Source organism: Gossypium hirsutum, chromosome D03, assembly GCF_007990345.1.
Source record: "Gossypium hirsutum isolate 1008001.06 chromosome D03, Gossypium_hirsutum_v2.1, whole genome shotgun sequence".
NCBI lineage: Eukaryota > Viridiplantae > Streptophyta > Magnoliopsida > Malvales > Malvaceae > Gossypium > Gossypium hirsutum.
The window spans coordinates 2,363,527-2,379,218 of NC_053439.1; the positions used below are offsets into that span (position 1 = coordinate 2,363,527).

Genomic DNA, 15,692 nt, shown 5'->3' on the forward strand with positions numbered 1-15,692 from the left:
TACATTTCTTTAAGTTTAAGCCCCTAACTCCCATTCTTCACTTCACTTTTCTCTGTAAAATAAGGTTCCAAAAAGTCCCTTTTCTTAAACGGCAGCGTCTCCACGAGAACTGGTTATTAAACCAATAATGGTCGACGTAGATCGGAGGATGTCCGGTCTAAATCCGGCCCATATAGCCGGCTTACGCCGTCTCTCAGCTCGGGCTTCCGCTCCTTCAACGGCGACTTCCCACCCTGTTCGCAACGGTCTTCAATCTTTCTCTTCTTTAGCGGATAAAGTTGTAAGCCATTTACGTGATTCGGGTTTCAAAGTACAACCGGGTTTATCCGACGCTGAGTTCGCTCGGGCGGAAGCTGAGTTTGGTTTTGTTTTCCCCCCTGACCTCCGGGCTATATTATCAGCCGGTTTGCCGGTGGGTGCTGGTTTTCCCGATTGGCGATCCAATGGAGCCCGACCTTATCTTCGGGCTTCCCTTGATCTTCCCATCGTTGCAATTTCTTTTCAGATAGCCCGTAACACTTTATGGTCCAAATCTTGGGGTCCAAGACCTTCAAACCCTGAAAAAGCTTTACGGGTGGCGAGGAATGCACTTAAAAGAGCTCCCCTTTTAATCCCCATTTTTAGTCACTGCTATATTCCATGTAACCCGTCTTTAGCCGGTAACCCGATTTTCTTCATCGACGAAACCCGGATTTTCTGTTGCGGATTTGATATATCCAGCTTTTTCGACAGGGAATCCTTTTTCCGGACCTCCGAATCCGACCCGGAATCGTTGAAGAAACAGAGATCGGTTAGCGAAAAATTAGCCGGGTCGTCCACCGACGTATCCAGGCGTAGTATGGATGCCGGTTTCCTTACCGGCACTCGAACCCCTAGATGGGTAGAGTTCTGGAGCGACGCGGCGGTTGATCGGCGCCGGAGAAACTCATCGTCTTCACCCTCGGATTCATCGCCCGAGACGTATTTCGATCTGCCGAGAACCGGAATTCCGAAATGGGTCGAGGATTACATCGAGCAAATCGGGTCGGTTCTTAGAAAAAGCGGGTGGAGCGAGTCCGATATTGCAGAGATCGTACATGTGTCAGCATCTGGGTTTTTCGAAGAAGAGATGGTTTTATTGGATAATCAAGCGGTTCTCGATGCGCTTCTTTTGAAAATGGATCGGTTCTCGGATTCGCTCCGAAAAGCTGGATGGAGCTCCGAAGAAGTTTCGGAAACACTAGGTTTTGATTATCGACCGGAAAAGGAAAAGAAACCGGCTAAGAAATTATCCCCTGAGCTCGTACTAAAAATTGGGAAACTTGGTGAATCAGTTATCCGGTAATGAGATTGGTTCAATTTTTTTTCTTTTTTCTTGTCTTTTTAAAAAATTTTGGGGGTTGGGTAAAAAGAATTATTAAAATAAAATATAGGGTAAGTAATAACACATTGTACCATGAAAAATAGAAAAAAAAATGTAAAAATCAAATTGTTGTTCATAATTTAATATAAACAATTAATGAAAAGATGGTTATTTTTGTTGTTTACAGCTTTACATATTTTATGGAATTTCTTTTCTATCTTTGCTCAAATTTATGGTTTTTCCTTGTGAGGAGGATAATGCACTTCAACACACTCGAATTTACATCATGCAAATCGAATTAAAACTCAATTGGCTTAGTAATATAAATTTTAAAAATTCTATTCTAATTCAAATATTAGACATTAAATTTATGATTAAAATATTATTTTTAAAAATATATTATTACATGTATAATATTATGTCAACTTATTATTTCTACATAGTATTTACAAAAAACACATTATTTTAGCTATTAGATTTAAAGATTTAGGACTTAAATTTCAAATTTCAAAAATTACAAGACTAAAAGGTTCAAATTGGAGAACAAATTATAATCTACAACTTATATATAATACGAGATTAATAGAGAATTTGACCTAACAATTTAGTTGCTACAATTTTGTTGAGGACTTTCAACTCTTTCAAGAGAAATTTGTAATGTATTGTTTATCAAGAAGTAACAAATTCTTCAATAAGTTCAATATTATCCCAAGTCGGGATTTTATTTCTCAATTTTACTAAAAACCGTATAAAGTTATTATCTCGTTGAATTGAACCATTTATGATGCAAAAGTTACCTATCAAGTAAATTTAAGCATTTAAGTTTGATAAAATTTGAGCCCATACCTTTGTATTACATCTAAGAGCTTGTATGTTTTTATTTCGGACAATCAACACTTAAAATTCGAAAAATTGAACTTATTGTCGTACAAGGACTAATAATAAAATTTAATGTACTTTCGAATTTTATTAATATTTTATAATTCAATCCTCTCGGAACTTGAGGTAAGAAAAAACAGAGATAATGGGAGCTTCCCCATTTTCACACTGAAACCTGACACCGAATCCTTCTCACCGTTTAGCTTTTAAAGAGACGAAAACAACGAGGATGTCTGTGTGTTTTCAACCCCCAACAAAGCTGTGGCTATAAAAAGAAATCCCAAAACAAAATCCCATATCCGATTCAATTTTAAATTTTGTCAGTGAATTGAATTTTAATGAAAGTTGAAGGGCAAATTTGCAAATACAATATGTTTATGTCTTGTGAGATTAACTAACTGCTCTCAGTTTCACAATCTCTTTAATGTGATAATTGTTTTTTTTTTGCGGTGTAATGTTTGAATTTGGTAAAGTTATATGTTTTGTTACCTAAAGATAACGGTGTAATTAGTTTTTTCTCGGTTAATAGTATAATTTTTTGTTACCAAAAGATAACGGTATAAATTATTAGTATTTAATTCAAGTTTTAGGATTCATTTGCTAAAAATTCATAATTAACTAATGATATTAACATTTAACGTTCCATTAAATCAAACCTAAAACTCGAAGAAAAAAAATCACATACGTCATATTGTATTTAATAAATTAAACAAATTCACAATTAACACTAAATTTATTCGATTAACAAAATCATGAAAATTCAAATCTAATAATACTAGCAATTAATTTTTATTGAAATAATCTTAAAACTCGAATTAAACACTAAAATTTTAACATTTATCTTCAAATATTGAAATGTATAACTTTTGTTAAATACAGATACCTCATTAGACCTCAAAAATACAATCATAAAACTTAAAAGAATATCAAATTCAAGTACCAAATAATATATTAAATCTTTGGTGTTGCATAATAAAAAAAAGGTAAACTATACTTATAACTATAAAAATATTCATTTTAGGTATCCAAAATAAAATAATTGCAATTTAAGTACCCACGTTACATAGTTATGGGTTGAGGGGATTTTTATTTTATTTAATATTAATATAAAATTTAAATTTATTATTTATTATTTATTATTTATTTTTCTGTATTTAAAAAAATATTTATCTATCTTTACATATTTCTTTTAATTTTTTTAGAATTAAGATCAAATTGAGAACATTTTGTAAATTTTGAGGGTTAATTTTCTTATGATTAAATCGATATAAAATGTAAAAATTGAGGCCTAAAATTGTTGTTATACCGTTTGTGATTTTAATAGGAGTGACCGAACTATGTAATATAGGTGCTTAAATTACAAAATTTTTATTTTAAATATTTAAAATAAAAATTATAATTAAAAAACTATGATGCGACTTTAAAACATATGTTTTGCTGACTATAATTAGATCACCGAAAACATAAATAATAAAACTTAAAAGCCCAAACCAATAAAGGAAATCTTTTAGCAGAAGAAAATGCTACTGAGACAATACCTTAATTTAAATTGTGGTAGAATCCTAAAATCACCTTATTAAGAGGTTTTTATTTGAATAAAAGTATTCGAAGTCTATAATAGGAATGGTAAATCTAAACCGTCCATGAATTTTGAATCGATTCGTTTTAAACAGAAGAATTTTCGTTTTTTGAAAAATGAATTTGAGGTCGAGCGGAGTGGATTGGGTATAAAACTGTTTGATAATTGTTTGTCTTGCTCTACCCCGAAATTACTATTTTATTTTATTTTATATATAATTATTAAAAGGTAAAAATATAATACTATGCTATAAAAAATTTCATATTTTTTAGGTTTAAATATGTATTTACATTTAAAAATAAATAGAAAAAATTATAACAATAATTTTCAAAATTATACTTTTATATTTGAGTCAAGCGAGTAATGAAACTATTAAACAGTGGTAGATTTAATAACGCCCAATATACCAAGTGTAGTGAACTGAGACAGACATTTAAATGGAGCTACGGTGATTGCAACGCCACCGTCCACCACCATAACCGACCGTTGGTGCGGTGTCACGTGCCAATATCCCCACCGCCATTCACCTCTTTCATGTGCTAAACGACAACATGTGCACAGTGCACGCATATATATATATATATGAGCTCATATGCAAATACATCATACAAGTGGAGGTGGCACATATATATATTTACGTGGGATTTTATTAAAGAGAAAATGTACTTTAGCCTCCCCCCTTCTTCATATGGCTGCACTTCTCGTGACAGCCTTTTATCATTCCTCTATAAACCTTGCTTACTCAAATGTAATAATTAATTCGAGATTTAATTTCATCATGTTGGGCCTAAAATTGAAAAAGTTCATAAATCAATAAGATTATATGCTAAATGAAGGTCTAACCATAGGATTTCGAGTAAGAGCTAATTTAAGGGACGAATTTAAAAATGAGATAAATATTAAATTTATACATAAATTCTGATTCAATATATAATTTGATATAATTATACACGTAATATTTAATTTATAATTCATATGTATACATAAAATTTTGATTTTAATTCAATTATACACATTTAAATAAATACATACATATATTTATTTTCATAATAAATTAATATAATTATTTATGTATGCACTATATCAACATAATATTATCAGTGATTTGTAAATTTAAAAAGAGATAAGTTGATAGGTATTTTAACATAATAAATAAAAAAATATAAACTCTCACCTTATCAAAGTTGGATCATCATTTATAAAAATAGAACATATTCCGACCGTTGTATCAACGGTGATTGGGGGATTGAGATTTGTCAAAACCCTTTTTAATACAGACCTTACGTTGTCATGAAAGTGATTGCTGTTGGGTTAATAATTATTGTAAAGGACAACTTTTGTTAATTTGTCAATGGCTCCCATGTGTCTTTACAGTTTGTTGTTTGGTCCCTCGTAGACTGTGTTTCCATTTTCTCCTTGGCTCACATTTCATAAAACTGTTTCCATGTTTTCTCAGTGTGTATGAATTGACTAAACTATCACTTTAGTTTTAGTACATGAAAAAAAGTCCCATACAACTTCAACTTATTTAAAATAAAGATGTATGCCAAAATTGAACAGCAAAAAGTCAATTTTTGGGGGTGTTCTTTTTTTTTTTCAAATTCGGGTTTTTAACTTAGTATAACAAGTTGTTTTACATATTTATCATAACCAGTAAAAGAATCATGGAGTTTTTTATATGAGTAAAAACGTAATTTACTTTCTCTTCAAAAAATAATTAAATTAGTTAATGTACATTAGATTAATGAGTAAATTGGGGGTAAAATGTAATTTGGCACCTAGTATAGGGGCCTCCATGATATTTTTACCAGGAACCTTGCTAAATCGCTTAAATGAGTAGAAGTATTATGGAGGCCCCTATACTAGGTGTCAAATTATATTTTGTCCCTTCTACTCATACAATGTGCAAAATAGTTTATCTACATTAGATGAAAGAACAAATTGATCATTCTATTAAATTACATCCATTCTACTATTAAAAAATAGTCTTTGTACGTTGATATGAGGTGCACGTGACATACCACATGTTACTGTTTGATTTTTTTTATCAATCATATCAGTTTTTAATAGTACAAAGGAATGAATTTTTTAACAGAAATGATCAATTTGCTCTTTCATTTGACGTACAGGAATTAAATTACCATTTCTTTAATTACCCTTTCTTAATACAAGAAATTATACGATAATTTCACGGGCTTAAATGTCAATGAATGATGTCTTAATATAAGTTGGACATGTACTACAATTGCTCTGCACAGAGCAGAAAAGGCAAAGCAGAAGAATATGACATGTCTTGTATAATACTCTCAAATTATTAATTTCCTACAAAATGTAACAGATTACATTTACTACCCCAATGTAAATAAATGCTGTACAGATCTATATATATAAAAACAGGTTCATGTAATTTTTGGCTGAAAAAATCTACCCTTTTGTAGCAATGTTTGGAGATATTGTGGATTTGTTCCCTTCATCATGGCTGCACATACAGGAAATTTAACATAAATAAAGGCTGCTCTTAACTTAAGTTAAAGTTGGTTGGTCCCATATTCACTCTTCATAAATTAATTGGGAAATGTGTCAACTTTGATTAATTGTAAAACTTGACCAATTATGTAAGATTTGGGCTGAAACTAAAAAAATGTAGCAAAACCCAGAGCCCCATGTTCCTGTCAAGACATGGTTAGTTGGGGGCTTTTAAGTAGGACTGAAACTAAACCTTCTTTATTCATAACTTAAAAGCCCATTATGCTCACAAGGAAATTGAACAAACAATGAATGGCTTTCGGCTTCAATGAGATTCTAATTCTTCTTTAAAATATGCAATAACTTAAATAATATAAAAGAAGACATGAACAAAAGTTATCGGAATATGTGTTGTCAGAGATCTTACAACATCTTCATGCATTTCACCTTGCATAAGCGACATGGAATAGAAGAAGAATTTCGGTCCAAAAACCTCCACACCTTCCTCCCTTTAAAGCCAATACCAAACCAACCAACCCTTTTATTGTCTTTTCTTCATCTATTAATATAATACATGTCTTGCATTTGGAGGTTTCTCACTCCAATTTCTTCATTTATAGCCTCACCACCTCCCAAAATTTTATTGCTCATCATTTAATTTTCTCTTCCTATGAACATTAAAAATAAAATAATAACTTATCAAATCATTCACAATTTATAATTTGGCGAGCCAACAGGGTTAAGGAACAGTGGTTAAACTTTTTGTTTCGTATTTTCGATTTCCAAGATTTAAATCTGTTGATGTAATTCTTCTTTTCAAATTGTAATGTATAAAAAAACTGTTAATTTGGAGAAATCCCTCTTTCATACTAAAATACCTCTAAAAATAAATCTCAATGATCATGTTTACAATTTTGTGTCTAAATGAAAGAAAAAAAAAACTAAGAAGGCTTTTTGGTGTTTCAAATTAGGACACTTAATAGATTCATATTCTAAAAATATTTAAATTCTAGAGTCTCGAATGTACTTAATGATAAAAGGAAAATTTTCATGGGTATTTTAAGGTTTTAGATAAGTTTATTCAAGATTATTGGATGGTTTGAGTCAATATTGTTTGAATTGAATTGGATCAACCGATTGGGAATTAGCTCGAGATCAATTTGGAAAGTGATTTTAAATCAGTTAGATAGAGAAATGGTACAAACCGATTGAATCGGGATTTCTGAATTTTTTAAAATTTTAATAATTTTTTAATCGAACCGATGAGTTGATGACCTTATCGATTTGACCTCCAATCCGATTTAAAGAACATTGGTAAGAGTTCAGCTAATTATTCAATGTTACAAGTATACTAGTTGATCTTAATTGTAAGTAATAGAAGTACTTCTAAAATCTTTAAAAATTTAAAAAAATTATAAATTAATATAATAATGTTACTTTTTAACTCTTCTGAAAATTTATAATTCAATTTTAATCCTCTAAACTTGTTCTATTTTCACCCTATAAGGAATATAGTTAGAGATTAAATATTAAAATATTGCAAGTAAGACCAACTATAGAAATTGAAACTTCCATGAATATATACCCATTTATCCTGTCACAAAGAACATGAGAACTTATCTTAAAAGGAAGGGAAAGCAGAAAGTAGATTGATAAAATGGATTTATATGAAAAGTTAAAACAGAAGATAGAATGTGTCAGAAAGAGAGAAGGGTGCAATGAACATTGCCTTGTAGGAAAAATACTTACCCTTCTCCAATAATCAAAAGCCCTTTGTGTGGGGATGTTGGGACCTTAGTGGGATATCTCACATGGGTCTATTTTGATGAGATTAGGTTTGACCATTTCCATTTTTAATAAATTTATTCAAAAAAAAATGTGTTGTTATGGAATTGATTAAGTGAGGCATGATCCTTGAGACATGAACACTAAAACGAGTCGACCCTGCCTTGGGAGGCAACCTACCTCCCACGTTCACTTCATTTAATAATATTGAGACCTAACCAAAATAGAAAAATAAAAAAAATGGGTTTTTCTTTTTTGGATGTCTTCTTTATTGAAGATGCAAGTGAACGCTGATCATAATACCACCTCATGCTGATGAGATTTGCATTACCACATCAATTTCCATTTTAAAGTGGCCATTAATTGGTTGGATTTAGTTAATTACATTGGTATACAATAATAAGGTAGCTGTGTTTGTAAAGTTAAATATAATTACATTTTAAAATATAATGAAAAATCTATAAAAAAATGAAACATATAATTTTTTTCAATTTTCAATCTCACCATAAGTACAAAAGATCAAAGAGTGTAACGGGGTGTTTCAATTCAATAGGACCCATTGATTACAATGATTACCAAACATGCCATATTTGTGTAGACTTATTCATTGGGTGGTCGACTCGAGACGGGCTTGGATAATGATGTTTTATCCTAGGCCCAACTCAACCTAAATTTAAATTAAATATTTTTAAATATAATTTTATTTAACCTTAATTATAAATATATGTATTAATATAAAATTATACAATATTAATATTTTATTATATTTAAATAATGAAACGAGCTATTTAGAATGGCCAAGTCAGACCAGCTCGGGTCTAAGTTTGAATTTTTTTTAAAAAAATTAAACTGTGCTCAACATAGGAACACATCTATACGCCCGTGCACACACACATATATATATATGACATATATAACTCCTCTATATATAATTACTTATAATTACACAAAAATCCAATTATAATATTTTTTTAATATTTAGTTTTATTTGATCATCTTAATTTATTATCAATTTTTAAAATTGATGACTAAATAAATTGCAATAACCACGTAATTTAATTTTTTAACATATTTTATATAGTACAAATAAAATATAATTTTTAATATTTAATTATTTTTTATAAAGAGAAATTATGAGCGAAGTTTTTAGACTTCACAAATAAGATTAGGGGATTGTTAAGTATCCTATAAGATATAGCAAAATATTGATAAAATAAATATTTTAAAAAGTACTACATATGTCAATTTTTTAAAATTACTTATTAAATAAAAATAATTACACTATTAATATACCAAATACTCGCCTTTTAAAAAATTATATAAATAATTCAAAGTTAATTAAATGATAATATATTATCCAAAATTATTAAAAATAAATTCAATTGATTTTATATTGAAAGGATATATCATCATCTTAAAGTATAGAATCAAACACTACCACATTAAATATTAACCCATTAATAAAATCTACCTATCAAATAAAAACAAGTTGGGATAAAGGGGTGCGTCAGCTGCTGTTGGATTGTAAAGTAGCGGTAGATTTAATATTTGGACCAAAGAGGGTGGAGTTACCGAAACTGAGACTGAAAATTAGAAATTAAATGGAGAAGAACTGAAAGGCAGAAATAAAATAAGTACCAAGAACAACAAATATAACTATTGATGCGATGACTAAATGGATTAGATGCTGGGCGACTGAACTTCATGTTTTTAATAATCAATCTATAAGAGATGTTGAATGTTAAGGTAAATTTCACGATGTAGTAACTAAAAATATATATTATGCAAGATATGATTTATGATTTTTCATTTTAATGAAAAGCTATGATTAGTTGCTTCAAATTTTGATTTTATGAGAGACCCATGGTTAGGATCTTTCAATTTTCTAGAGAGAATTCATATAACTTCAGAGAGAGAAACAAAGCAATATTTTGTTAGAGAAATTCTTTTGAGTGAAAAAGAAAGTTGAAAACTTTTGAGAATGAAAAGGAACTGCAAAGAAAAAAGAAACAGCCATTGCTCTCTCTGTCAATCTTCTTATGATCACGTCAGATTTATATATATATATATAAGCTTTGCGCTATGAGAGGTAACTCTCAAAATAAAAGGAATTTTCATGCATGGAAGAAGGAAATATCTCTTATTAATTATTCTCCTTAAGCACCAATATTTGTTCATAATTTATATATATATTATCAGTATTAAACTCCATATGATTCTTGAAGTTATTGGCATGTTTTGCTGATAATAAAAAGCATTAATCCATAGATAATGAAAGCATACAATTATGAAAATTCTTTGTTGCACTAACAACAACTGAAAAAAAAAAAAAAAAACCCCAACACCTTTAGCCCATTACACAAATCAAATCTAAAATTCTAAATTCCCTTTCCCCTTATCTAAGCATCTGCATATTGCCCACACCTTGATGATGATGAGATGGTGGCTGACAAGCTTTCATCAATGAAGAATAACCCACATTAGCCATTGTTGCTCCACTTGGAAACCCAATCCCCATTGGTCTATTAACAGCAGCTTGTTCCAAAGACTGCACTTGTTTCTTCAAGAACTTAACGTAATGTATAGCTTCGTCTAACATTGAAGCAGTATCCATTTTAGTCCCTCCTGGTACAAGTCTTTGCAGTATCCTTATCCGTTCACTTATCCTTTCCCTTCTATGCCTAGCGGCTACACTTTGTGGATCTTTAGAGATCTTAACGTTCCTTCTTTTGGGTGGCTTAATGGATTCAGGGTCTATATGAATAGGTTGCATTGCTGCTATACGAAAAATCATCTCCCGCATTGCTGCCATGGAGTTTTTCTTATCAGGATATGATGGGTACTTGAACTTGTTGGGTTGATAAGGTGGTGGTGGAGCAGCCATGGATTCTTGAACTGGAAATGGTAAGGCCATGAAAGGGTCATGAATAGGGTTAGGGTAAATAGGCAACACAGTGGTGGAGCTTTCGGGCGGTGGCTCACAGAATTCAGGAAGCTTCTCCATTTGCATCATCATTGTCATCATGTCCATGTGATGATCATCTTCGGTTGATGAAGATTTGATCATGTCAACATCCATTGAATCTCACTCAAATATATCTGTATTATCTGCTACTTTGAGGGTGTGATTTGAGTGAAGGAAAGAGAGATGGGCTGAAAGATTGAATGGCAGAGGGATGGAGAGGAGCTGACAGAGGAAGGTGATGATAGCTGTGATAGAATTAGGGTTTTCTTTTCTTTTTCTTTTTCTTTTTTATGAAATCAAATGTGTGCAGAGATAAAGATAAGGAGAGATATGGAGAAAACTGAAAAAAGTGATTTAAAAAGTACTACTAATATCAAAGAAGGAAGTAGAAAGGGCTTTTTATAGCAACTTGTGACCAATATATATATTTTAAATTCATGCAAAGCTTGCAGGAAACTTCCCTCTCCCAGAAAAGGTTAAATTCCAGTTTTGGTCCTCTTACTTTGCTCTTACTTGGGTTTTAGTCTTTTTACTTTGTCACAATTTGGTATTTTTATTTCTATGATTAGGTAATTCAAATAGTTATTACAGTTAAAATATTGATGTACATTTTTCTTTAAAATACTCATTCTATCCCATCACATGATATGCTTTTTACAAAAAATCCAAGTAGAGGCAAATCTAGAATTTTTTTTAAGAGGGACCGGGTTGAATCATAAACTTTTGAAAGGTCAAAATATAATATTATCACGTATTAGTTTATAATTATAAAAAAATCATGTATTATTTTATGATTTCATTTTTTAAAAGGACTAAACAAATTAATTTTTTTTTCATTTTTAGGACCAAAATACAACTTTACTACATATAAATTTACAATTTAATAATTTTTAAAAGAGTTAAAATGCAATTTTATATTTCTGGGGCTAAGGCCCTTGCTTGCCTCTTTTGCATTCACTCCTAAGTCTAAGTTAGAATTTTAACCGGAATAATCAACAATAATATATACTATCTAATGATTTTATAAAAAGAAAGAGATAGGACTTTAATTGAAATGATAAAATTAAGATAACAAGGATGCCTTACGCCTTTCAAAAGGAAAAGGTATGATGTGTTAGGTTGAAATCCTATGAATCCCTTATCAACCTCAGCTTTTGACTTACCAGCATTGGGTGTTCACCAAAAGAAAAATAAGGACTAAATCCTAAAATCAAATATATTAGAAGCACTAAAAACCAGAAAATTGAACCCCAAAAAAACTCATTTATGATTGAATATGTGATCTCTGATAGTGACAGCCCATCATGCGGGGCAAACTCAATTCACTCACTCTATCAACCCTCCGATCTATTTAACACCAACTCGATCAGATTGATTCATCCAATTTAGGCCCACAAATTAGATGGCTTGGATTTAAGGATAATTGTTCAAAGAAGGTGCATGAACCACTTTGTTTTTTTATTGGAGTGTGCCATTGAGTACTTGCTTTGCATGCTTTTGCCTTAAAAAAAATATCTTGTCCTTTTTTTTTTGTCTGTTTTTTTACCATGAAACCCTACACATTACTCCATTGTCAGAACAGCAAGCAATCTTTTAGCTTGATAAAGATTCCAGTAACTTTGAGAGACACGCACCGTATATATGTTATACCGTTATGGAAATTTTTATATTAAAAATTGAATTACAATTTATTTTTTATTAAAAATAAGTAAATAAATAATATAAAATATAATTTAACAGTGCTTTTATGATATTTTTATTACTTAGTAATTATCTCTCTCATCATTGCTTTGCCTTTGGCACACTTTTCAACGTGGATAGAAGAAGGGGTGACGGTGGTGCAGCAATTGCAGGAGCCAGTGACCCTCGTCCACTGCAACTCCAAGTTTACAAATGGTGGCTTCGGCTGCTGAATTTTTTTTTATCTTTTTTACTTCATTATGTTTTGTTGCTCTTCTTTTGTTGCTTAACTGACACCATCCATTCGTGAAGCTGCCATTTTTTTCAGTCTTCATCAATTTGTGTAATATAGGACAATCATATTGAATTGAAAAGGATCTGTCTCAGAAATTAATAATAATAATTAAGTATAACAAGATTTCTTGTCTGCATATTCAATATGATACATGTATTTCAATACATTAAATAGAATTTGATAGCAAAGGCCATGACTGGTACATTTGAAGTGCACATGGGGGTATGAAATTTAAGATTTTTCCACTAACTCAAAATTCAATATTTAAATAACTTTGCGCGAGAAAAAATATTTAAAATTTGATATTAAATATTTTTTATATAATAATTAAATTTATCAATAATCTTCTCTCAACTTTTAAATAAGAGAATCAGCACATTTAAACACATATTCTTCTACACAGACAACGATATCGATGTTAACCCTTTTTAAAAGTGACCAAAGATCTCTTTTTAAAAAAAAATCGAAATATACAAATATTTATATATTCAGATTGCATTTTATTCAAGAAAACTAACAGTGCAGGTAAATTACAAAGCTGAGAAAATGGTCCCATTCTTGGAATCTTGCCCCTGTTTTTTAACTCTCCTTTTTCACTGATACTGTTTCTATCATCAGCAAAGATTGGATCTGTTCTTCTATATACAGGTTTCCCAAATGAAACAAAAACAAAAGCCGCAATGGGAACTTAAACCCTTCGAATTTATCGTTTTGCATTGCAGAGAAGTGAGAGAAGAACCCTATGGGATTCAAATAAATATAAACCCTTTTTCCTTAATTTTCTTTCATAGAAACAAAGGAGAAGTTTGAAGTTTGAAAGTTGAAAGTTGATAAGAGAAAATAAGGTGGCCTGTTTTTATGTTTAGACTCAGTTTCATTGATGGAGCTGTTGTCAGTGATTCTCTTATAACGATTAGAGGAACAATGATTCATCTTTCATCAAATGGGGTCCGTTCAACATTCTGCTAATGTGCCAATTCAGGCTAAATGTACTGGATTTTTTAAGTCTTTAATTGATTTCTAGATTTTAAACCGTTTTAATCGGGTCTTTGAAAGTATTGAGAGATTAAATTAGATTGTATTTTATTTTCTTTATTTAAAAAATGGGTAAATTAGTTTTTATTTGTTAGATTAAAGAGCAAATTGACCATTCTATTACAAATTTCATCAATTTCTTTTGTTAAAAACTGGTCTTTATACATCAACATAATGTACACATGGCATGCCACATGTTTTGACTATTCAGTCACCTACATTGGTTTTTAACAAAATGGACCAATTTGCTTTTTGATTTAATGTTCAGAGACTAATTTGTCCATTTTTTGAGTAAAGAGCAGTTTTATTCCTAATACAAGAGCTTCCATAGTACTTTTACCTTCTAATTGGATCTTTGAAAGTATTCGTATTATATCAATAGCATCCTTCTTTTAGTTTAGGTATTAAATGTTATCTCAAAAGTGATATGGAATATATCCAAAACATAAATAAAATTATAAACATATGTGTAAATATTACATGGATAATTTGTCTATTTTTTTTGACATGTCATCCATGTTGTCCCTACGATAAGTATGGATGAATTTTGAATATGCTTCATGTGAAATCCATATTGGCAATTAACATCTAAGATAATGGCTAAGCTTACAAAAAGATCAATTTGATATAAAATTAGTACTTTTAAATTTCAATTGGAACGTTTTGAAGTTTAGACGTCAATTAAATAAAAGTTCAAAGACTAACATTTGTTCGGTTAGTAGGATATCGCCAATTAGTGTTGGATGTAATAGTAAAGCACATTGCACTTATAAAGAGAGAACTCATATTTAAACCTTAAAGATGACATTGTTGAGAGGAGTCACAAACCCTGAAAAGATTAATCTCTATTAACCGTAAAACAAACATGAAAGCATATCGAGATAGTCATATTGTGAAATGATGGAGTCTATGGCACCAATATGCCATAATTTTTAATTTTGGCAACCATTTGGGATTTCATTAAACACAAAAGGCCACAAAAACGGATCATAGAACAGTCCTACGGATCAGGCCTATAATCGAGTCAGCCAACCCAACAACAACCAATGGAAAACCAAAACAAAAGCTCATAATTTGTTGTATGATCGATATGAATCTCATGTACATATTTCTGTCTAATTAACCTCGATTATCAAAGATTTAATACTTTAGAACTTGAATCAAATTTGGTATGTAATGAGATGTCCTATTAGTTTTAGCAATAGCCCAACTCCATTTAGTAACTTTGGGATTTGACCCATAATTCACTTTGATGAGTCCAAGAAGTACCCAAGGCAGGCCTTAAATAGATCATTCATGGACCACATCTATATATTGTAACCCAATGACAGTGGCTTCATTACTTCTCAACAAGTTTAGGGTTTACAAATAAGAGGTTCTGATAAATCAAGTTAAATAGATTGATACAAGTATTAATGTCATGTATAATTATTTAGGTTGGGATGAACTATGAAGTTGGAATATTAAATACAAGCCGAAGTTTCATCTTACCTAAGCTTAACTTTTTACTAAAATTCATTTTTCGAATTTAATTTTTCTCTAACCCTCACAAATATCAAATAAATATTCAAAATTAGACGAGTAACCCCATCTTTAAGCAGGCTTATTACAAATAAAGCACTATGTGTGCATCGTTTAGAATTGGATGATATTAAATTTAGATGTT

The 15,692-nt window shown here is 30.5% G+C and overlaps 2 protein-coding genes across 2 annotated transcripts; one reads left to right on the top strand and one right to left on the bottom strand.

Annotated features, from left to right (window-relative positions):
- LOC107909324 (uncharacterized) lies at positions 1-1,534 on the top strand. The gene has a single exon (XM_016836806.2). The coding sequence runs from the start codon at positions 128-130 to the stop codon at positions 1,322-1,324; it is 1,197 nt and encodes a 398-aa protein (XP_016692295.1). The 5' UTR covers positions 1-127; the 3' UTR covers positions 1,325-1,534.
- Positions 1,535-10,301: 8,767 nt separating this feature from the next.
- On the bottom strand, positions 10,302-11,395 carry LOC107908218 (transcription factor HEC2). Its single transcript, XM_016835458.2, has one exon. It carries the CDS (start codon positions 11,128-11,130, stop codon positions 10,447-10,449), a length of 684 nt encoding a protein of 227 aa, XP_016690947.2. The 5' UTR covers positions 11,131-11,395; the 3' UTR covers positions 10,302-10,446.
- Between the last annotated feature and the right edge of the window lie 4,297 nt (positions 11,396-15,692).